Source organism: Hippoglossus stenolepis, chromosome 6, assembly GCF_022539355.2.
Source record: "Hippoglossus stenolepis isolate QCI-W04-F060 chromosome 6, HSTE1.2, whole genome shotgun sequence".
Taxonomy (NCBI): Eukaryota; Metazoa; Chordata; class Actinopteri; order Pleuronectiformes; family Pleuronectidae; genus Hippoglossus; species Hippoglossus stenolepis.
Window position 1 is genome coordinate 1,119,149 of NC_061488.1, and position 25,462 is coordinate 1,144,610.

The 25,462-nt window shown below is 42.4% G+C and overlaps 1 protein-coding gene across 1 annotated transcript in view; it reads right to left on the reverse strand.

Moving 5' to 3' along the window:
- LOC118111087 (PDZ domain-containing protein 4) overlaps positions 1–20,040 on the reverse strand; it is a 28,566-nt gene extending 8,526 nt beyond the window's left edge. The window contains 9 exon segments of the mRNA XM_035159412.2: positions 296–397; positions 2,643–2,705; positions 2,976–3,074; positions 4,667–4,751; positions 4,852–4,876; positions 4,879–5,091; positions 5,893–5,995; positions 7,067–7,120; positions 19,362–20,040. Of these exon segments, the coding sequence (XP_035015303.2) occupies positions 296–397; positions 2,643–2,705; positions 2,976–3,074; positions 4,667–4,751; positions 4,852–4,876; positions 4,879–5,091; positions 5,893–5,995; positions 7,067–7,120; positions 19,362–19,421 (804 nt within the window). The 5' untranslated portion in view covers positions 19,422–20,040.
- Between the last annotated feature and the right edge of the window lie 5,422 nt (positions 20,041–25,462).

The window sequence follows — 25,462 nt, forward strand, 5'->3', positions numbered from 1 at the left end:
TGGATGAGACGACTATTTGTTCACGAGGAAGATGATTCAGATGAAGGTCACGGAACAAACCTTTGAGTTAGAGTGAACACGTCTCTGAGACGAGTGAGTGTGAACCTGTTACCGTGGTTACCTGCACTTTTTACGTCACTGAGGTTTGTTGTGTCTCATTGCATCATGTTGTGATGTGACCCATTGTGTTATGTTGTGTTGAGCAGTGTCCTGACTCCTGTCCTGTGTCGTGCAGTGTGTGTCTCATTGTGTTGTGTGGTGCCAGGTTGTGTTGTGTCTTGTTGTGTTGTGTCACCTCTATATCGGGCCTGGCCAGCAGCAGGGAGAAGTTGATGCTGTCCTCTCGGGTCAGAATGGCCACCGCTTCCTCTCTGTTCTGAATATCGACTCCGTTAATCTAGAGGAGACGATAACGAGATTGTGTCTTTATATTCCTCAGTGATATACAAAAACACACACAGCACATAACCAGAATAGAACCACCACCTTGTGTTTGTCTGCCTCCAGCAGTGCAGAAGTGCAGTTTCAGTCTGAACACGTTTTTTAACAGACTCATGAGGTCACTGTGAATTCTGAAATCGAATCAGTTTATTCTGTGAGTCCAAGTGAATGTTTCTACTGAACGTGAAGCTCTTGAGATCTGGTGTTTACAGTAAGAACAATATCCATGAATTCAGTTTTCAAAAGAAAAACAAAATCATCAAAATGTGAAAACACAGTTGATGTGAGGATGAAGCTTTGCTGTAGGATAATACATTTAATATCTTTGGGTTTGAACTGAATTAATGAGTCAATCAATAAATGTTTATTTGTATCGTCCATATCCAAAAATCCCAATTGTCCTCACAGGGTTTAACAAAGTGCAACATCCTCTGTTCTTAACCTCGAGGGAAGAACTTTATACAGGGAACAAAAAACGTAGAAAAAGGATCCGACTCTGAGGACAAAGTGCAACAGATTCATGAGTCAAGACGTGTCTCACATAAACAGAGAGGACTTGTTTGACACATGTATGAACCCTGTCACACGGGTGTTTGGTTTGTGTTTGTACGTTTTGTATGTTCCCCAAACTCACAGGGAGACACCACATCTGTCCAAAGGGCTTTTATCTATGTGGTGACTGGTGTCATGGGAACTGGCGCAGACGCCATAGGTCGAGCTGCTGTCAGGTAACCATGGCGATGCCCATCGCTGCTGGTCTATTCTTATCACATCTCCGACTTTACCTTTTCTATCAGCAGCTTCTATCAGAGTGTGTCTGTGTGTGTGTGATTAATTTAAACTAATAATAATGTGCTGCATCTTCTTTAATCTACAAATTGTTTTTATGAAAGTAAGTTGTGTCAGAAAAATCTGTTTAAATTTGAATTCACACAGTGTTTTTTACGATTTGTCCCCGAAGAGCGAAACCAGCAGTTTGAATCTGGACGAGCAGCAGACGTCCACTGGTTTTACTTCCTGGATTTAAAAACCAATACAACACAAACTGAATCAATAACTTCTTTGTGTCAGACACTAACTTCACTGAGTGAACACAGCAGCTGCACCGAAAAACCACCAAAGAAACTTCTCAGAACTTTAACTTTATCTTCTCCAGTGTCATAATCTGTCACATGTTGACTAATCACAAAAAGATAATAAACCTGGAAACTGTAATAAACGTCTGTGTGGTGTTTTCCTGACGGACACTGAACCATTTGAGTCCAGTTTTGATCCGATTTCTCATCAGATTTAAATTCTTTAAACTTTGTAAAAACAAGTCGAGTGTCCGGCAGGAAACACGACGTCCTGGAGTCACATCTGTATTTTCATGAAAACCTGATTATTTTAGAAGTGACAGTTTCATGAGTCAGCTGAGTGGTGACACTGCCCCCCCCACCCACTCCATCTCTCCGTCTATTTTTAGGGCAGCAGTAACCGGGCTGCTGACGGCTCTCTCTGATTGGACGACGCCAGGGTTTCAGGTATAAATTTACATAGTTTGATTTGAATCTATTTCAAACCCTGATGGCGTCAGTGGATCCGTCAGAAGAAGAGTTTGTGTTTTCAGGAGAAGCGTTTAGCTGAAGGTCGACAGTCATCACAGATGAAATGAAGCCAAAGGAAAAGTCATCGAGTGATTGACAAGAGTTTAAACCTCAGTGAAAGTTGATTCACGTTTTCTTTATGGAAAAAGGTGCAAACAGAAGGTAAATGTCAAAATATCCAGATGTCAAAATTAAAGACAAATAACCATCAGGTTATTAAACATCCAGTGGCAGTAACTGTACTTTTATTTATAGTTCAGGGTTAAGTTACTTTTACTTTATCTGAGTTGCAGTTACTGGTGGTTTTCAGATTAACACGTTATATTAAAATTATCTATTTCAAATTCCTTTTTCGATCAAAATACAGACTCTGAACACTCTTTGGGACAGAGATCGTTTGAAAGAAGGTTTTCAAACTGAAACACAGAAGTATGGAAGCAGCCTTGGTATCTAAGCCTTACTTTTATAATAATAAATCACTTACAGAAGCTGTTTTCCTGCAGTTATTTTATTTCGACACTGCTGATAATAACGCCTGTACTCTCCCTTGAATGCAGGACTTTGTTTCTAACGTTGTTTCATTGGTTCTCTTACGTCTCTTCAGTGTTTGCGTACCTGTAATATTCGGTCGCCCTCTCGGATTCGTCCATTTTTAGCTGCGATGCTGTTTGGATTAACCTGAGTAGAGATGGAGAGAGAGAGAGAAGCAAAGGATGAATGGATTAATAAATGACTTCATGAATTAAACAACATTTAAATGAGTAGTAATGAGTGAGTCGGATAAACTGAGTAAAGTGAATGATTCAAAGGATTAAGAGACGAACAAAGTGAAGATGGATGTAATAAATAAGATTGTAAAGACTCATCAGACTGCATCAGGACACAGATGAGTGAAAATATGAACGAGTCAGTTTGAGGTTGAAGCAAGATGATGTTTCCTGTCGTCACCTCTCCCACGTAGATCCCCAGGTCCTCCTCGTCGTCCGTCCTGTAGCACACGGTCAGACCCAGCTTCTCCTGCTGACTGGACTTGTACAGCTCCACCTCCTGCAGGAGGAAGAGGAGGAAGAGTTGGTGGTTTATGATGAGGAGCGCTGGTCTAAAGGTCGACCCTGTGGCAGCTGTTATCTGATGGTCGGGGGAGGTTCTGTGTTTGGTTCAGTGTCCGACCACAGAAAAGATCCTGACAGACTTTGAGGCCTTTCAGTGGTTCTCCTCCACATTTCTCTTTCTCGGCTCCGGTCGCCTGTGAGGTACCTCAAGGCTCAGTTCTCGGGCCCATCTTATTTCTCCTGTACGACAGAATCTGAATCTGGTTCTTCTCATGTAGTAAATCCTGTTGTTGTGTTGAGATGACATTATCCGTTTTGGAAACTGTGCATGTGCTGTAAAATAATATCGTCAGAAGTGGAAGTAAATGGAAGTTTGGTGTAAAATATGCTTTATGTATAAATTTGATTTGACTTAGAATTAGAGAACAAGCTAGAGAACACAGGAGCTGCCGGTCAAACGCGGCGTAAACTGATCCTGGATCCAGCAGCTGATTTATTTTGACGTCAAAAGAGGCAAATGAAATAAAGGATGTTATCGTAGGAAGAAAAACAAGGTAATTTATCTTGATATAATGATGGTGTGATTGAGAAAATGACAGAGGGAGGGAGAGAGCGAGCAGAGGAAAGATGGAGCATGAAGCCGAAAAGGTGGAGGAGGAGGAGGAGGAGGAGGAGGAGGAGGAAGTCTCTGTGGCACCAGTGAGAGTTTCCACTTTACTGACTTCTATAATGATCTCAGGAAACAGCAGTGAACCAGTGGAGCAGAGACAAAAAGCACCATTCAGCTAAAACACGTCCATTAGGCCACTGAACACTTTGTTTCACTAACGTGTTCGAGGGTTATTTTGCTGCACGAGCAGAAATCCAGCGTTTTTATTTCTTCATTTTCTGTTTGTCCTTATTTCACTGCCACATCAATCAGCCTCCTCACGTTTCCATCCCTTTGTCCTCCTCTCTTTTTCTTTCCTCCTTCTGGATTAGTTTTTATATTTGATTATTCACCTTCTCATGCTGTTACTCCCTTCTTCTCTGCTTCCCATTTCTTTCTTCCTCTTCATTTCTCATCCCTCCTCTACTCAAACCTTCTACCAGCAGGAATGTTTCAAAGGGTCCTGAGGGGCCGACATCAAACCCAACCCCCAAGAGACACTGATACCAGACCACTTCTTCTAATGGTTCTCTTATTATCAGTAAAGCAGTAAAGTTTGCTGGTAAAATAAAGTCGATGCACTTTCCCATACAAGCCGGAAAATACAGAAGCTTTGAGAAAATCAGTTTCAATAACTGATGGAAACTGAATCTGTCATTTGGTTTCGATGGTCCGACGTCAGATCGGCCTGATTCCTTTGATTTTGTTGCATCGTATTTTTTGGTCTTTGATTCCCTGAGTGAACGAGCTCATCTGCCTTATTGTTATTATCATATTATTTTATTGTTATTATTATATTATTATAAAATTATTATTATATAATTATTATATTATTCCAGGCATGTTTATCAGTCACTTCCATGTTACTTTGTTCATTTGCTTTCTCACAGGGTCACAAAGGTGCAGAGACGCCTGTGGTGACTTGAGGACGTCCTCACCTCGTACTCCAGGTCATCCTGTCTGTCCACCTCATGATTAGACACGTCAAAGTAGTCGTTGGGGTCATTGTACTCGAACACACAGCTGGAGGGGACAGAAAAATCAATCACAGTCCTGTCCACACAGATCTTTCATATCTAGAGACTTGTCTTTTTTTTTCTTCGAGACAAAGGTCGAGACGTACAACTCATTGATCCCGTACGGCCCCGAGGGAGGGGAGGGGAGGGGGGAGGAGGGGGAGGGGAGGAGGAGCCTCCTCGGCCGTGGTGGTGGTGGTGGTGACCTCTGCTCCTCCCCATCGTCATGATGCTCTGGAAGCTGATGTCCGTCTGCGTGGCGTTGTCGATGCAGTCAGGGATGGCTACCATGGTAACAGAGGAGATGGAGGGGCTGCCGGTGCCGTTACCGCCGCACACGCCTGTACCTGAGGGGGGGGGGGAACACAGAACTTATGTTTTCACCTCTGGTTGTTTGTCTGTGAGCAACATTAACTGAACTCATCCTAACTGATCAGATCTCTAGAAACCTGGTGGAATGATGCAGATCAGAGGTCGGATCCAGGGAACTTGAGAGATTCTGACGTTTCTCTTGATGTCTCAGAGAATAATTCATGGATTTCGATGAAAAAAATCACAAACATATTTAGAGGATCTTTGACAGTGTGTAATCACTGCAGATCCAAATAACAATCTGGATCTTGGTAATTTAAATGTGGAGATTGTTTGGCGCTATTCTGAGTGATTTTCTAGTTTCCTATAAAATCTGTGGATTTCAACACAATGTTCTGACTTGTTCTGCTGTGTTTGTCTGACTGAATAAAGGTTGAAATGTCAATTAGAAAAGAAAAAGAAAAATAGAAACGATAAATTGCTGCATCAGAAGAGATGGCAAAAGTCAAGTGATCCCACAAAATGATTTGATATTTAGAAGAAAGCCTCAGGATATAAAAGAAAACTGAGCTCAGCTGGAAACTAGAGAAAGAGAAACCAGATGAAAAGATGGGAGGAGGAGGAGGAGTGATGAGGAGGGAGCGTGGGAAAGACGAGGAAGAAGCAGCTCAGGTGGGAAGTGATGAAGAGAGATGATATTAAAGGATGAGAGGAAACGGAGGAATCCAGTGAGACAGCAACACTTCACAGAGAGAAGCAGCGCTCGTGTAAAGTCAGAGTGGATAAAAGAAAAGACTGAAAAGAAAAGACACATGTCTCAGTCAGATGTGATTTACCTTTCCTCCTGTGACCCTTACGGACCGAGCCGGGTTGGTGCAAAGGCTCCTGGGAGTTTTGCGGCCTGTCTAGTGGTGGCTGAGAGGTTCTCCGACCTCTGACCTGAGGATGGGAGGAGATTTGTAATTCATGGATTTGTGACTAAGAATTATAACAAACGATTCTAAATCAAATCCAAATTAAATATTAAAAGCATGAATAAAATAAACGTATTAGGCAGAACCAGCTTCGTACTGATGAGTCAGCTTTTCTTCAAGCTGCGGGCTCGGGAGCAGAGTCGAGATTTATTATCTGAAGCAGGTGAAGCCGAGAAAAATAACTATTCAAGGTCGGAGGCTGTGTTGAGTTGAGCTCTGACTGCGTCGTCCCACTGAACTGAAACACTACCGAACGCTGGATATTACCCATGATCCTCTGCTTCCTGACCCTGAAGAGCTGCAGCTGTAACAAATCCACCAAACTGTTCAGAATTCTTCATGTTTTAAAGTTTCCTGCTGAATATTGGAGATAAACTCTGGTTTTAACTGATCTCAGTTCAGCTTCACTCTTCTTTCTTTGTGTGGGAACTTCACTTTTAGGAGACACAGTTGTTTTTAAAAAATGATATCTTCAACATTTCTCAGCACTTGATCAATCAATGTGATCGGTGTAAATTAAAGTCGTTCATTTTAAGTATTTCTTTTTCCGTTTTGGAAATCTACACCATATCATTGAACACGGTTGCTATGGAAACTAAGACAGTAACTATCTAATGAACGAATAGTGAGTGTGTGGACAGAGCAGTGGCTCTGTGTTCTGTGAGTGGCTTTACATCAGAGTTCATTCTGAGCCCGCTGCGTATTTTTACAGATGTGGAAGGGTAAACTGTTCGTCTGTAGGAAAAACCAAGAGCTGGAATTTGATGCTACCAGAATTCCTTTCTCACTGTTTGCAGTTGAGCGGCTGGACGATGTTTCTTTCCTCTGTGATAAATATAAAGTGTGAGTCTTCTGCTCCGAGCTGCTCTGCACGCTGATCCAACCTCCTCTGATGAATCCGTGGATCGAAGCTGCACAGGCCACAGTGTTTGAGGAGATATTCTCCATCCATCCTCAGCTTGATGGGAGCAGAACCTTATTAAAGATGAGTGATAGGAGGCAGATGGAGCGAAGCAGCTCGGAGTCAGAGTCCTACCTTCATGTTTCCCTGTCGGTCCATCGGCCGCAGGGAGCTGCTCCATCCTTTCTGCTAATGACACAGAAACCAACATGAATAATAACACATTCATCATGGAAACTTATTGTGTCTTTAGATATAGGGGATGTTTAGGTGCAGGTTTTTGTGTTTTTGAGGAGCGAGCAGGAGCCGGACTTTTCCCTCAGGAGGTGGTAGAGACCAAAACTGAGGTAAAAGTAACACAAACACTGTGCTGTCGTCTCACACCTCATTTCAAGTCTTTCTCTCACGACAGAAACCAAAGCAAATTCCCATTTAAAGCTACATGTGACCAAGTGGCGAGTACGTTCAGGGCATGTCAGGTGACAGGCAGCCAGTGCTTTGCTCAAAGGCACAAACTGTCTGTGGAGCAGAAGCTGGATTAAAGGGAAGTCTGTGGCCTCTGGTTCAATCAGCTGCTCAGAACTGGTTCAGAAGAGACGAGCCGCCAGCGACGCACATTAGCATAAGTTTTATAACTGAGAGCAGAGAGAGAACAACGTCACTGTGGGGCAAAAAGAACAGAAACACCTGCTCATGAACAGGCAGGTAATTATTCATGAGAATGTGTTTCTTCTGGTGTGTATGTGTGTGTGTGTGTGTGTGTGTGTGTGTGTGTGTGTGTGTGTGTGTGTGTGTGTGTGTGTGTGTGTGTGTAGTAATATAAATACTGAGAGTTGTTTTTATTATTAGGTTTTAATGTTGGAAATGTCACATGTCAAGTTAATGTCTGAGGAAACATGCACAAGGCCTCTGAACGCTCATGCTAACCTGCTACTTCCAGGTACACACACACACACACACACACACACACACACACACACACACACACACACACACACACACACACACACACAAGCTCATGAATACTTGCATGGATGCACACAAACGCACACCTTTCTTCCTCCCTTTGTCTCAGAGCTGATTGTTATGCATTACATGTTCTCTGCAGGTTGTGATTGTGTGTGTGTGTGTGTGCGAGTGTGTGAGTGTGCGTGTGTGTGTGTCAGTAAACATAAGACTTGAGCCAGTCAATACTCCGTCAATAACCACAACTGATCAGGCCTGTTGTGACCTGGTCAGTGATTGTGTGTTTCATCTGCTATTAAATAGGTGTGTGTGTGTGTGTTTGTGTGTCTGTGTGTGTTTTGTTGCTTCTCTTTGCTCCTGAATTGTCGCCTTCATCATTTTGTTTGTCAATGATTTGAAAAGAAGAGGTTTGGTTGTTGTCTCTGGTTGAGAGACGACTGAGCCGATCAGATCCTCAGTGTTTAGCTGCTTGGTTTCAGCTCACAGCTCAAACAGGACGTTTTCTGTTTGTCAACACCACACTTTACTAAAACGTCCCAGATGAGACATCTGAGAGCAGACGTTTCCTTCGCCCAGAAGCAGCACGAGCGTGAGGAGAAGAGCTGAAGCTCAGGAGAGCAAGCGCACAGTTTGAGCACAAGCAGCGGCTGTGAAGCTAAACATCTGAGCATGAAATCCATAAGTCCTGCTCTTGAACTGAAACACCACCCTCTTAAAGAGACGAGATTCTAATTGTACAGTTTCCCTCGTTGTGTTTTACAAGCAGGTTAATCTCAGATGTAATTGACGGTAACAACCTTGATTTTAGAGGCTGTGCTTGTAGCTGTGTGTGTCTGTGTGCAGATAGAGGATGAGCAGCGTTCACAGATGGCACCGCCAGGTTTAAGATTCACTACACAAGTATCATTGTGTTTGTTTGTCTGCGTGCAACTATTTCCCTGTGCACGAAAACGACAGCATCCCCCACTCCCTGCTGTGCTGCCGCTCATTATTCTGCTGTGTGTTGTGTGTGTGTGTGTGTGTGCGTGTGTGTGTGTGTGTGTGTGTGTTACACGCCAACAATAAGGGTCCCGACTGTGCTCCGCCACATAAGCCCGACAGAAATCACAGCTAAGTGAAGTGTGAAATTAATAAGCGAACGTGAGAGAAGAGCTGACGTTTCTTTTGGCTGAAGCGACTCGACGATGCTCCAGCTTTGTGTTTGTGTTTGTGATGAATCTCAGTCGCTGTGTTTTCACAGTGACGACAGATTATTGATCCTTTTCAGCCGAGTTCCACGAGCTCCGTAACAGTCACATTGAGTTTTGAATTACAGCGACTGGAGGCGAGCCTTCATGGTAACTGCTGAGTATCGATCGTCGTCCAGACCAGTGTTTTCACTTCATTATGTTCCACACTGATGAGTCATGCATGGATGGATCTCTGATCAATGGACCATGACTGAGTGACTGAAATACATTATGTTAATGCAACAGAAAACAGTTTTAATTACCAGCACATTAAAGTGCACAGAGGGCGGGCGGCCTCTAGAGGGGGTCGTGTTGTTCATCACTTTATGATTATTGTTATTAGTTTAAATGATAATTAATCGTATACAGAGAATTTGTTGCTTTCAGACCGACTCCTTCTTTATCTTCTCGTCCGCGATGTTATTGTGGCACAAGATGAAAAGTCAGGATTGTTGACGTTACTAAAATGATCCTCTGGGGATCATGAACGTCTGTGGAGGGTAATTGTTGTTGAGATATTTTTCAGTCTGTGTCGCACCGACTGATAAACATCGGAGATGTGATGAGTTCAAACAGACGGCGTTCAGACGACGAACCCGCTGGGTTTTAAACCAGAAACGTCTCCTGCACGCCGCGGCTTTAAACTGTTTCTCATCAACACGTGAGCATATGGAACCGAGGGTGGGTTTTTTTATTGTCGTGTTTTGTTGTCGCCGTGTGCTCGGTCTGTCGGAGTCTTCATCAGCTTCACCTCCCGGGGCTTCAACAGGCCTCTCCGCCCTGCTCATTAAGAATTTACTGCTTCCATCAACACACACATCCAGCACATCTATCCACACACACACACACACACACACACACACACACACACACACACACACACACACACACACACACACACACACACACACACACACACACACACACACACACACACACACACACACACATGGTTCCACATCAACACTCTTCTCTCCTCTACCATTTATCTCTTTCACTCACATACACCCCCCATAGTGCATGAACACACACACACACACACACACACACACACACACACACACACACACACACACACACACACACACACACACACACACACACACACACTAAGGGGAAAGAGATGGGACACTGGATCCATTTTTCATTTCCAGCGCGTTGAGGGCGAAGCACAGATTCTATAATCAAGCCCGGGGGAGGCCGGGGGGGCGGGGGAGGGTAAGAGAGGGAGCGGTCAGAGAGAGGGAGCGAGGGAGAAAGAGGACGAGAATCCAGACGATGATAACGACTGAAAACGGGAGGCGACGATGGAGGAAGGAAAAGGAGGAGGATGAAAAGTCTCCAGATGAAGAGTCCATCGATCCTCTGGAGCTTCAGACCTGAGGAGCAGTGGAAGCTACAGAGAGACAGTTCCTCCTGACACACTGTGTTTCGACTCATCTGCTGCACAAAGGAAAGATAAACACGTAACACACCTGTATCTGAACACAAATATTACAAAAAATACTTTACAAAAATAAAAATGTGCTGATATCGTGACGTTATGGAGACTTCGATAATTTGGATTTGTGTTAAATCCGAGGAAACAGGATTCACAGGATTCCACAGAAACGCGTTCTGAGCCTAAACACAAAACATATACATTTCTCTATTCACCCCTGAAATATGTAATTCAAGTCCTCAACTGTCAACACACTTTTGTCTCAGTAACCATCAGGTCCATTTAGTTTCTGTTGGTGTTGAAGCTAAAGTTTATTTTTACAATATGATTTAATGTGTAAATCTAATCACATAATTTCTGCAAAGAAAACCAAGTGAAGTGAATCTCATTATTTCTGCTCTTCAGATATTTAAAATTATATATTTGTGTAATCACCTGTGATTACACAGACACACAGGGAGATAATGTGGTGAATAGATTTCTATACTGTTATGAGCAGAGCCCCTGGAGATGAACCGGCTCATTTACAGTTTGACTCTTAACACTAATGAACATAATAAGACGTGAAATAAATCAACATGAAAGAAAAGACACAGATAGATGAAAGAGTAAATAAACAAATAAAGAGATTAAAAATATATAAATAATGATCGTTAATGAAGAATGTCGGGGGTTTGTTTCAGGACCAGAATAATTAAAAAACACAAAGTGCGACTGTGTCTCTCAAATATCTGCAGAAAGAACCAGATTCAATCCAACTGGTCCAATCTGTCATTTTGCTCAAGTCTTAATTATTACAACGAGCTGCTCGTGAATCCTGTGGACAATATTTCCCAGAATGCACCAAACAAACACTGATGCTTTTCTTCATTTCAAAAAACGTGTTTCAACAGTCATCACAAATATCTACAGCCGCCACCAAGAGAAGAGAGGGAGAGTGTGCAGCTCACACAAAACACACACCTTCATTCAAAAGAAAGAACAACACACTCACACACACAAACACTAAACTATGATTCATAATCCACATTAATATTTCATAGGTTTCACTGATGCTCCTGTCAGAGCTGAGTTTCATCCACAACATTTAGTTCAACAACAACAACAACAACAACACATATGAGACCCTGTGTGAACATGTGTTGTTTAGGATCCTGAGGTTTTGTGTGTGAGAGGATGTTTGGGTTTTATTTCCTCTGTTGAAGAGTTTGGTCTTTCAGTTAAAGACTTAATGATTTGGTGCTCTGGTTGCTCTCACTCACAGCCCTGCGCTCTCACTCACAGCCCTGCGCTCTCACTCACAGCCCTGCGCTCTCACTCAAACAGCCCTGCGCTCTCACTCAACAGCCCTGCGCTCTCACTCAAACAGCCCTGCGCTCTCACTCACAGCCCTGCGCTCTCACTCAAACAGCCCTGCGCTCTCACTCACAGCCCTGCGCTCTCACTCAAACAGCCCCTGCTTGTGCTCAACTCTGCACTTGCTCCTGAGACGTCGGGTTTCTCCGCTGATCTCCGTCGAAGGTGTAGTGTTGACAACTGAGATTGTCCCGCCCTCATCGTGGGAGTGTTTTACTTCTGTACTCGTCCCGTTTGTGAGGGCGTGACCCTGGTTGAATTAACTGATAGTGTTTTTGACCAGTGGGAAACGGACTAGGCGAATATGTCTTCATTTGACGAGATGTAAACTCGTTAAATTCCATTTATCTCAAAATTTGTGTGGACAAATGACCAAACGGCTCCTACGTGACGAAGGCTGTGTTCAGATATGAATACACACACACGTCTGAAGAGTCGTTTCACTAACGCAGCAGTAATTCTGTTTCTTTTGTTCTATGTATTCAGATTCACTTCCATCTCAGTCCACTCGTCACTCAAAGTCATTTTCAGCCATTTCAACACGCCAGTGATTACCTTTTCATTTTTAGGACAATCCAACGCGGCCTGTTTATATGAACACATCAGTCATTTGAATTGTACATTATTAGCTTTCGGCTGTAAGAGACGGGCGCTGCTCTCACTGACGGATTTCACACAACACATTTATTCAGCGGCTTGTGCTCAGTCGTGTCCATTATGGAAATCCACTCAGCTCGCTATGAAACATAAACATGTATCACTGCACATAATGATGTGGAAGAGTCCAGAAACCATTTTACCTTTATTAACTGGTATTACTGTGTTTAGTGGGCAGTAAGAATCAGAACATTAACTGTTGCTGGTGTTGATGTTTTCACTTCAGTTAAGGAATCATTAATTATCTTTACAATTATCAGAAATCAAGCAGCTCTGTAACTCCTGAGTCAGATGAATAAATCCTGAGTTATTTTACCGTGTCACATTCATAAATTCACCAAACGCTCTTTGAGTCATTCCTTTGCAGAGCTGGTGTAAATGTCTTTGACTCTACGAAGCGTTCAGACGTGTCCACGCTGTGTTTGGAGGCTTTTGAAATCTGCATAAAGACGTTGGTGTGACTGCGTCGCCCTGAGGTAAACTACACGATAAGAATATCAACACACAGATTACCTCCATCTGTGTGTTTAAGATTCATAACCGCTCACATACATGTCGTCGTGTCCCCTCTGGGTTTGTGTGATGATGTGAAACCAGGTTATGGGCGACAGAGTCTGACGGCTGCTGCTAAACAAACAGGTTTGTCGACATGTTTCTTTTTATATACACGTTTTTCTTATATTTACAAAAATTAATTTGGTGAGATGAACATTTAATTATTGAGACATTTCAGTTATTCAGTAAAAATCGGTTCATGAATAAAACTAACAAACAATTCAACCAGTTTACGAACCATCATTAACTGTGACGTCTGAATCATCCTCATTAATATGTATCATGCTGCTGGTTGACATCACAACACATTATAATGCTAACAGATAAAGAATAGAGTCATTCATAATATTAAATACAATATTTTTCGCTGAAAGGTTGAAAAAATAAATGTTTTATCATCAGATGTCTGTGAACTGTAAAAACAACAAGTCGTCTGTTCAAGACTGAAAATACATATTTTTTAATCAAAGACCAAACAACCTTAACTATGTTTTAATATTTTAACCATGACAACACATGTCCTGTTCTATTCAGGAATTACATGTATTGATCCAAACAAATAGATTAATTTTGCCTCAATGTCACTAAACCACGACTGTTCCACGAGTTCAGCTGCTTATTGCTGCCAACTGACGAAAAGCATGAAAACACAATAACACAATGTTAGAGAGGAAATGAAAATAATGTGTAAACCTGTGACCCACAACTCGTAGCGTTTATAAAAAGACAAATGAGGAGAGAAGGGAAATCAGCTCGACATCGAGTTTATCTGAGAGTCGTCAAAACTACATTAGTCTTAATGAGCTGTCGGCTCATTAGTCGTCAGCAGCGACACAACAACCTGCTCGTCTGTTTTCAGCTCTGATGCTAACAGGCTGCACCGACGCTGCTGCAGCCACAGGGGGCAGTGTGGGAAACGTTACACACGTTTTAGATGCTTTTAATTGAATTAACAGAAAAGTAACTCTGACTCCATTTACACCAGGAAATGAAATGAGTTTATATCCAGATGTGATTTTAACCTGATGACATTTAAGGTTTGCGAGATTCCAAATGTTATTTCTGGTGTAAATGAGGTTTAGCTTAGCTTAGCTTAGCTTAGCTTAGCTTAGCATAAAGACTGGAGCCAGATGGGAACAGCTGATCTGACTCTCTCCAACATTCACTGAGGTTTTCTGTGGATTCACTGATGTGACGAGAGCTGGAGTCAGTGTGGATTAAAACCAGCTGTAACTGTAATCAGATTTCATTAATATGGATGCAAGATCCATTTTAATGCAGGAGGGAATGGTGTGTGTGTGTGTGTGTGTGTGTGTGTGTGTGTGTGTGTGTGTGTGTGTGTGTGTGTGTGTGTGTGTGTGTGTGTGTGTGTGTGTGTGTGTGTGTGTGTGTGTGTGTGTGTGTGTGTGTGTGTTTGTGTGCGCGTGTGTGTGTGTGTGTGTGTCTTCATTACAGCAGATCTGCCAGCTCCAGAGCAAGAAGGCATAAATACAGCTTCCCTAATGACCCCGGTTACCGCGGCAACAGCATCCCATTGACACAAATGTGACAGCAAAGTGAGGAGAGGGGGAGACGGAGATGGAGGGTGGAGGGCTGGTGAGGGGGGGGGGGTGAGGGCCACTGGGGGAAACAAGAGGAGAATACATCCAGGAGACGAGCAAGAAAAGGGTGAGAGGTAGACAGATGAACGAAGAGAAAAGGACGAGAACAGAGGACGGTCTGATAATCTGATATGATATAAAGTGTGTATAAATACATGTGTGTATAAATACACACATTATACCTGATGTCTAAAAGTTCCTCTACTTCTCGTGTTGCTTCATTTAAAACCTAAATGTGTCAGAGTTTCAGGTGAAGAGAAGATGTGCGTCGTCTGTTGTTTCCTGAAAGCAGAAGTGTTGTCACAGTGTGTGTGTGTGTGTGTGTCTGAGTGTGTGTGTGTGTGTGTGTGTGTGTGTGTGTGTGTGTGTGTGTGTGTGTGTGTGTGTGTGTGTGAGGTGGGGGTTTTCTTCTTTCAGATAAAGTGCACAAAGCCCTACACTTTACATTTTTCATGAATTCTTCTCTCTAATTTACCACTTTAATCTCAGACAACATGAAAGTTATATTCACAGAGTTTTTTCTCTGAATATTTAATCCATATTTTTTCTTTCACCTTCACTGGTCCGATGACACCATTCTATAGTGTGATGACTTTTTAAAATGCATCAATAATCACATTTAAAAAGAAGAGATAAGGAAATTGTAACAAATAAATGTCAACATTGTACATGAAGGATTAAAATGAGGTCGAATCAAGTGTCGTGTTTCTGCATGAGATCAGTGAGCAGCGTAAAATCAAGTCCCTGTAGAAACAAAGCAAAATGTCTGTATGCAAAACACAAGACAGGAGAAAGAGAGAAGGAAATCAAGAGGTGAGAAGATTGAAACCTGAGATAGAGAGAGAGAGATGAGTCGGGGATGAATGAAGAATGGAGGTGGAGGGGTGGAGATGTGTGGAGGGAGAGAGAGAACAATGAGGAGAGAGAGAGACACATATACTCCAGGAGAAAGGAACAGAACAGGAAGATGGATGGAGAGACAGTAAATTAAAGATCCACTTAATTCTTCAGTTTTACGAAACATTTCCTGAGGAAAAGGTCAAAAGACCGAAGAGGAGAAAAAGAGAGAGAGGAAGAACAAATAGAACAGAGGAAGAGAACAAGAGGGGAAGTACAGAGTGTTTAAATAAAGACAAAAGAGGATGAAGAGACCTGATGAAAGAGAAGACCAGGTTTATTACAAGGTGTGTGTGTGTGTGTGTGTGTGTGTGTGTGTGTGTGTGTGTGTGTGTGTTCAGACAGGCCCAGGCAGCGAGAAATTGAATGAAATGAAAAAAGCCTCGAAACCCTCACACACACACACACACACACACACACACACACACACACACACACACACACCAACCACACACACACACACACGCAGCTCTCTGTGATTTGCTCGGTTTGATTCCTGACAGTTGATTTTCACGTTTCGTTTCTTCCCAGAAGCTGTTTAGTTTCCCTCAGACGGGCGGAGCCTGAAGGCACCAGAGGCGTTCGGACGCTCTGAAGCAGCGTGGGACAAACCGCTGTAGGTAGATGTAAAAAACAACTCCTGTGATTCATATGATGTTGTTTTATTTCCCTATTGTGGGACCAATACAGGTTTATCTGATCTGATCTTATTATTCCACGGAACAGAACAAATTAAAGCAGCTGAACACGACACATCTGGAGTCGTCACTTCTACTGAAGCTCTGGACTCAGATTCTCTCCTCGTCTCCAGGAGGTGAAAACTCTGATCAGTCACATATTGATCTTATATAAAACACGTGAAGCCACTTCTGACGTAAACTGAAAGAATTAACCCACTAGTGTGTGTGTGTGTGATTAATGAGGTCTGTAATGGAGTCTGATGACCTCAGAGGCGACGATGAGCAAACATGCTCGCACACACACACACACACACACACACACACACACACACACACACACACACACACACACACACACACACACACACACACACACACTGCCCCCTGTCACCTTGGCTATACATGAGAGGGGGTCACTAGTGGGCGAGAGAGAGGGAGGGAGGGAGGGAGAAAGTGACACTGTGTGTGTGTGTGTGTGTGTGTGTGTGTGTGTGTGTGTGTGTGTGTGTGTGTGTGTGTGTGTGTGTGTGAGGAAATAGAGAACAGATGGTTTTGAAGATATGAAGATGAACTTGTAAAGTGAACGAGTTAAACGACCTTCAGCTGCTTCACAGTTTATCTGAGATGTGATATGTTCAATTTTAATAAACCTTGAATCAGCAGGTGAGCAGCGTAGCAACGGTGACTCATCAACTTCATTCGATTCGTACAACAACAGCAGGTTCATGATGACAACTGAACTTTGTGGAGCTGGAACCAGAACATTTCAAAACACTGACGTAGTAAAAACAGTCAAAACTGAGCTGAGAGAAGACGAGAGGGAGAGTGTGTGTGTGTGTGTGTGTGTGTGTGTGTGTGTGTGTGTGTGTGTGTGTGTGTGTGTGTGTGTGTGTGTGTGTGTGTGTGTGTGTGTGTGTGTGTGTGTGTGTGTGTGTGTGTGGTCGTTCATCTCTCCGTCACATGAGGAACATCAAGGGCTCAGGGATACAGACTTATTATTGTAACCATGACAACAAAGGTCCTGTTACCTCAGCAAACTATTGGATCAGAACCAAGACTTTTATATTAAATCCTGAAACAAATGTATTTTTCAACATTGATGTTCAACAGTTTTCTTTGTGTTTTCAGTTGCATCACATCAGAAACTGCTTGAACTGAATGACTTGAGGGAATTTTGTCTTTTAATTTGTAGGACTTGTTTTGAAAGATCACTCAACCATCGCTGAGCAGCTTCATCGCTCATTCAGGTCATTGAAATATCAATTTCACCAAATTCATAAATACAAGATTAAAGATAAAGAGTCCAGCGCCGCTAAAGAAAGTGAACAACGTTCCAAGTGAAACTCAGTCTGCAATGGTCCAGCACCACGGACAGCTCCACACAGTGTAAATAACTGAATGATTTCAGCACCACAGACAGCTCCCTTATATATACTGTATATACCCCACGTCCAGCTCTCTGACACTGTACACTAAGAACCTAACCCTAACCCTATATATATATTGATATAGATATAAATTATAACCACAGCAAATAAAACACATCTATTTTCTTTTGACGTGAACTTAAGTGTTGCAAATGAATACGTGGAAGGATCATCCAAGCACATACACACCATTTATCTCTCTCCCTCTCACACACACACACACACACACACACACACACACACACACACACACACACACACACACACACACACACACACACACACACACAGTGGTGTGAGCAGGATTTCATTTCTGTGACTTTCAGCCTCCACTGGATTAAAAAAACAGCAGAATGACAGAATGACCTTTAAAGAGAGCAACTAGCCAAACCTGCTGCGATGAATGGAACTGTGGTTCCCTCTGTTACACACAGACACATACACACAGACACACACACATACACACACACACACACACACACACACACACACACACACACACACACACACACACACACACAGCCTCTTTCCAAACAAAGGCAGTTAAAGTCTCATTCTGTGTGTCTCTTTGATGCACCTGCATGTTTTCAATCTTTTCATGATTTCATTGCATACAAAATGGATTTGACTAAATATATATATAATTTTTCAAAGTGTGTTGTATGTGCAGAGAGAGCGAGACACTGGCTGGTTCATGTGAACAAGTCTCTTCACACGCTGACGTCTCAGATTATCAAACATCCTGTGATCACAGTGTCGTTTATGAATCGGGTTCTTTACTAATAGGTTTATTTTCTGTTTTCCTGTAAAGGAGAGGAAAATGAATGATTTTATATGAACGTGCTTCTGGAGGGATTCTGTAGCTCCAGGTCACAGTGTGAAGTCTCAGAGGAGAACAGCCGAGGCAACAACCTGCTGCTTTACTTTGTGACGCGTGATCGTAAACACTGTAAAATCTACTTCCGAAGGTTTTGGACTTTTCACTGTTTTTTTGACAAACAAATGAATTAATAAGGAAAATAATTCACTTTGTTCAAGAGCCTGATCCTTCAGTTTGAGAGAAGGACAGATTGATTTCACGTTGTTATTTTGTGATGATTTTACTGAAAACCCTGCGATGACCTCGGATGTTTGGTCTTTTGGAGGGCGGAACAATTTCACTCGTCATCCCCACACATGGCCTCCTATTGGTTGGAAAGGTTGAAAGATTTGTTGCACAAAAAAATCCAAGAGCAGAAAGAAAATTGCACAAAAGCAGCGTGAACGCAAATGAAAGAGCTAAAGCAGGAGCGCAGGAAACTCAGTTTGAGCACAAGCAGAGTGAAAGCTTTACAACATCTGAAATCAATAAGTCCTGCTCTCAAACAAAAGGACCACGCTCTGGAATAAAGAAACATGAAGAAGTGATTAATCTCAGACTTTAAATGTGACTCGATGTTGAAGTTTCTTCACTGAGACGATAAAAACTGATATGAAACCAGTTTCCGTGAGGGAGGAAAGAAAAAGCAGTAAAACTCGTGAAGCTTCCTCTGATGCTTCACTGAATTTTCATTTGATGGTTTCATGGTTTCATTTCATCTTTTTGTTTTTATGATCTGATCAGTGGGTAGAAGATTCTCACCTGGAACATGATCCTGTACTGCTCCTCCTGACGTTTGACCACACACATGTTGCAGCCCATGACGACGTCTGTGTCTCCTCCTCCTCCTCTCTGCTTTCCTCTCCTCTTTCTGTCACTCCGTCCTTTCTCCTCTGTCCCTTCAGGTCCCTCAGGAAACAGCCTCGTATCAATAATCCAGCTCGTCAGTCTGACCTTTCTCCTCCGGATCAGATCTCAGGTCAGTCCTGGCTGTCTGACTTCTTGATGATGTGCCTCTTTATCAACCTCTGACCTTTGACCCCAGATACATGTTTGTGGGGACGACAGCGTCTTAAAGCGAACATAAGGTCATCTGACTGTGAAAAGGTCAAGTCACAGAAATCACATCACAAAGATCCTTTTAATGTGCGAAGATTCGTTCTTGTTCCTTCTTCATAAATCCTCAGAGAAATGTGTCTCTTCAAAAACAATAACTTCACTTTCAGGGTCGTGTAGATTCACGGTTTTCTCACAAAAGGATAATTACCACACAAAAGAAGCCACTCATCAAAAAGAAAAAATCCTCCCGTGTTCTTTATCAAGTTTCTCCAACAGATGCAGACGTTTTTCATCCGTCACACTTCAGCAGTCGTTTGACAGCAACATCTGTCCTCGTTCAGAGAAGCGTCAGATAAAAACCTGCTGAGCGTCACGCAGGTTCACGTCCACGACTCCGTCAGTCTGAGCACAAAAGAAAAACCCACTTCAGTGTTTCTGTCCCTCAGACACAAACCGAGACGAAGCAGGCTTCAACTCTTCATCACACTGTTTCAGACCTGCAGGGAAATTTAGAAACACTTCAGAATGTTTCAGGTTGTGAGCGAATGAAAATGATGATGGAGTGTGTCCTCAGTGTGTGTGTGTGTGTGTGTGTGTGTGTGTGTGTGTGTGTGTGTGTGTGTGTGTGTGTGTGTGTGTGTGTGTGTGTGTGTGTGTTTCTCATAGAAACTAGTGAGAAATTAAAATCTCTTACGTGCTGAAGTTCTAACCTGGTTCTTGTGAAATCTTTTCTTTGTGACTAAATGCATCGGCTGATTCAAGTTGACGTGACGCTGATGGATACAGATAACGATGACCTCACCTTCTAATCCCAATAAAGATATGATTCTAGTTTCTATGTGAGAGATTAAATACTGAAGCTTTGTTAAAGCTGAGTTTTCTGTTTCCTGAGGTTTGTTGTAAAGCTGCAGTGGAAACACGACCAGTGACGATGAATAAAACACGACGAGTTCTCGAGGCCGAAAACTGTTCCAGCAGTTTTCGGCTCAGTTCAATAATTCATCTGAACGTCAGCGAGTGTTTAAAACGACCTTCGTTCTGACACATGAGATGATCTACAGCAAATATCCGTCTGATCTCAGCCTGAAATATTAAATATCAGTTTAATAAATGATCTGAGCAGTGAGATTGAAGATTGAAAAACTAACGTGTTGATCATAAAATAACTGGTTTGTATTCGAATCTGTAGCAGAAACGTTTGTGTGAAGAATTTTTACCTTTTCTGGTCTCGTGTGCATCAAGAATTATTAAAAATATGAACAGAAACAGTAAAATATTCAGAAATAAAAGGTGGATTTTAAGCATCGATTGTTAAAATTTGATCAGATTTCCTCTTCTTCTCCGTTTCTCTGCTGATCTAGAAACTAAACTCCAGTGTATCTGGTTTCTAATCATTAGTATTAATCTGTTTTCTGATCAGAAGTTCTGATACGGATCAACTGAATCAGATTTTTACATTTTGACAAACATGTTGCCACATTTCTGAGTTGTGAAGTCAGATCTGTTCTAACAGACATTTACTCCTCACTGCTTCTATTCTTCTGATTTCACTTCTTTCTCTCCTCCATGTTGAGGCGTGGGAGTCGCCCCCCCCCCCTCCCACAGAGCGACAGAGACGTTCAGCCTGAGCTCAGCCTGAGTTACCTCCTGTTATCTGCTCTTATCTGTCATCAACACCTGCTTCATACAACTCGCTCCTCTGGGATTCCTGCCGGTCGATGCAAAGGAGGGAACGTGTGCATGGAGAGAAAAGAGGGGGAAAGAAACTCGAGGATGAGATGAAGAGAAGCAGAGAGAAGATGGAAATGAAGAATCGTCGATGCTCAGACAACGATGGCAACTTTCTATTCTCCCACCTGATGAATTGTTTCCTCAAACTTCAGCAGTTCAATGAATCTTCAGTGTTTCCCGGCTCAGGTTCTTAAATTTCCTTCAGGACTGATAATCCAGAGAAGTGAAGTCCTCCTGTAATTCCTCAGAAATCCTCCTCCAGCAGACGGAGGTGCAGGAGTCAGACCCTCAGACCATCAGCTTCTCCTCCTCCTCCTCTCTCTCTCCCTTCATCCCTCGACATCCTCTGCTGCTCCCACATTTTTCTACAAAGGTTAAATCCGGCTTAGTTTCGCTCCTGGACACGGACGGAGAATAAAAACAGGGAGAGAGAGAAATGAGATTCTGGTTTCACACTCTGATCAGAGCGAAGACGTGAACACACTCCAGCTTGTTAGACGCTTCAGGAGATCGATCCTGAAGTTCTGCTCAGATTTTACATTTGTGCCGCTTAAAGGAAAAAGGGAAAATTTGTAATAAAGGCAACATGAATTTCTTGGTTTGTACCAATATTTTACAGCAGCAGTTAATGTGTGAAGATTAAACTTAATCATCTGCAGAGCAAAACAGGTCATTAGGAAAAACTTTATGCTGCACAAAATTAAAATAATTCGGATGTTTTTTCGTCTTCTTTCTTGGTGATTACTGATTATTTTCTTAATTTATAAATTGATGTTGGAAACCACTCGATTATTTGATTAAATTTATCAGCAACAGAGTTTCGATTTGATTAATGAGGAATATTTTGTTTATTGTGTTTTTATTCCAGCCGCTCACTCGTCTCATTTAACAGATAATTGAGATAATTCAGTTTTTCAGCAACTTTAAGACGTCGTCTTGAATTTTAAAGCTTATCTACTTCATGAAGAAATGATTAATCAGTTAATCTAGAAAATAACTTGTATACAATTGTAATAAACCAGGTTTCTGCACTAGAATCACACTTCATGAAATATTTAAAATAAACTGAAATGAATCTCAAACTAATGAAATACAAATACAAACAGAAACTCGTCGTCGTCTCTCCTGCAGCAGCTGGAGGTAAAAGATGAATAAATCAAAAACAGCTGCAGTGATTTGATTCTAAATTTCTTTAAGTTGCACCTTTCCAGATGTGTGAGGAAATACCAACCACTGGATGTCTTGAGGGGATTCAGCCTCCAGAAGGTCCTCGCCCCGGCAGCGCTTCCTCTCCAGCGTCCCTCCTTCCTCCTCCTCCTCCTCCTCCTCCTCCTCCTCCTCCTCCTCCTGCAGCTGCTTCCCTTCCTCTCTCCCACAGATCCAGTGTTTCCTGTATGAGCAGCCTGAATACAGATGTATGATGGGATGTCGGAATGGAAACGAGCCGGTGGTGGATGAGGATTCAGTGGACAGATGTTTCCTCGCTGCTCTCTCGCCTCTTCTGCAGCATCGTCTCTGCGCTGGAACAACAGCAGCAGCCTCCGCGGCAGCTCAGCCAATAACCTGCAGCCGGCAATTAATTTCCCTCTCCTCCTCCTCCTGCTCCTCCTCCTCCTCCTCTTCTCCCTCCCACCTGCTCTGAATCCCTGCATGTTCCCTCCCTTCGTCTGTCTCTTCCTTCTTATTGTTCGTCACCTGTTCATTCATCTCTGTGACATCACACATGTAAACATGTTTTTGTGTCTCCTTCACGGATCAGAACATCCAGCAGCCTGGTCCGTCTGCGTGCTGCCTGTTGTCGGGCGGGAATCCTTCAAAAAACACTTTGAATGAAAGTTCTATGTTTTTATTTGTGTGTTTCTTCCTCCTGCAGGAGACTCGACGTTCAAACACTCGAAAGTTGAATGTGAAACATGCAGATGTTAGTGATTTTTCATGAGTCCACGGTTCCAGGTCTTCAGCTTTTATCAGAGACTCGAAGTGCAGCATCGAGTTATTTCAGGAAAAAGCTGCTGCAAATAATTGAGCAGCTGATTATTTTGAATTGTGTGAAAACTGTGATAATTCTCGGTTGCATTTTCAAGGTCGTCACACGAGACGTTGGAACAAGAAAAAGTGAAACTGACAAAGATTTTCTAAATAAAATCTGAGCTCATAAACTGATTCATCGTTGAAGCTCATCAGGAGCTTTTCTTTAGTTTTGTATGTTTTGGAGTAACTAGAGTTCTTCAGGAGTCGGGACAGTAACTTGTGTGATGTGGGGTCATCGTGTGGCCTCAGCTACTCTCAAATCAAATGATCTTATGTTTCCTCTCTTTAGTCTCATTGAATTCAGCTTCACTCAAACAGCTGCTGCTTGTGCTTCGATTTGATCTGCTTGTGCTCAGACTGGGCGCTCGCACTCAGATTTCCTGCACTTTTGGGTGAAGTCATTACACAATCTGAACGTGAAATCGATGACAAACGCAAAGCTCCACACCGGAGTCTGCAGACCAGCAGGGACGGAAACAAGCCTCTACGAAGACAAAGCCCAGATGTGCTGTGCTGGACTCATTTCATTCTACAATCAGACGCATCTGCCTCGAGTTCTGCTGGAATAGCATCTTTCTCTGCTGCTGTTTCTATATATCTGAACAAACAAGTGTTTTGTAAATTATAAAATCTCATGTGATGTTTTGCATGAATCCAGCTTCATCCGAACACCGGCAGCTTGTGTTTTGGTTAATTGGAAAATGAGTGGATGAGGAATGTCGCTCGTTCTAAGAAGAAAATTTAGAATAAAAACAGTTTGTCTGAATGTTGTTTTGGTAAGAACCAGCTGAGAGCAGCAGCATCATCATCATCACTACCATCTGCCATCAGACGCCTTGCACAGACCAGCAGCACCAGAGAGTTAGTGTGAAATATGAGTCCAATCATTGAATATGAGTCTCACAGGACGTTTTAAAAACAGAAACAGGTTCCTGCTCTAACAGCAGTTAAATAATAATAAAGTGTGTCGTCCATGAATTAATTTAATGACCTTTGGGGCCTTTTTGAAATTATATCTCCTCTGTTTGTAATAAAAATTAAAACCTCAGTGTGTTTCTAACCTCACTTTGTCTTCATCTGTTCACGTTCTGTGTCCTGGACGCTTCCTCTCGTCTGTTACCCCGACAACCTGCGACCACATTATAACTGTGTGTGTGTGAGTGTGTGAGTGTGCGTGTGTGTGTGTGTGTGTGTGTGTGTGTGTGTGTGTGTGTGTGTGTGTGTGTGTGTGCGTGTAAAACCAATTTGTCTCCTGCTAAATTAACTCTGTGGACATTTGTATGATTCTGATTTAATTTAATTTCACCCTCCCGGTGTCACACGCTGACAGACACACAGGAAACGAACATGATTCATTCACACATGTTCATGAACACGCTGAAATGAAAACTACAAAGTGATTGTGTTCATGTAAATCTGTGTTTTAATGTGTGTGACGTCCTGTTGTTGTCTGAGACTCACTGCACCACAACCACATCATCTCATTACACAGCTACAATGGGAAATATTGATTTTTGATTGATGTGATTAGTTGAATCACATTGGACACTGAAGCTGCACAGGAAGCGTCCGTCCTCTGTTGCTAGGCAACTGGAAAAAACGCTGCTGTACATTAGCTTACTTGGCTAACTAATAAACACAACTAATACACACAACTAATACACACAACTAATACACACAACTAATACACACAACTAATACACACAACTAATGGAAACAACTTTGCAGCAACTGCACTAAAGCTTCATGAGTTCACAGCCGCATGTTTCACTCTTGGTTCTGAGGAACTAATGATTGTTAATAAATAATCTGCTAATTATTCCTCATGTCGTCTCAACCTTAAAGCTTCAGTGTGTAAGATTTACATGAAAGGATCGATTGGCAGAAACTGAAAATAAAATAATCCTAGTGATGTTTTCACTTGTGTGTTTCATCTAAAATGTACAAATTGTTGTTTTCTTTACCCTCGAACGGGCCCTTTATATTTACATACTTTATATTTACATACTTTATATTGACATACTTTACATTGTAGTCCCTCC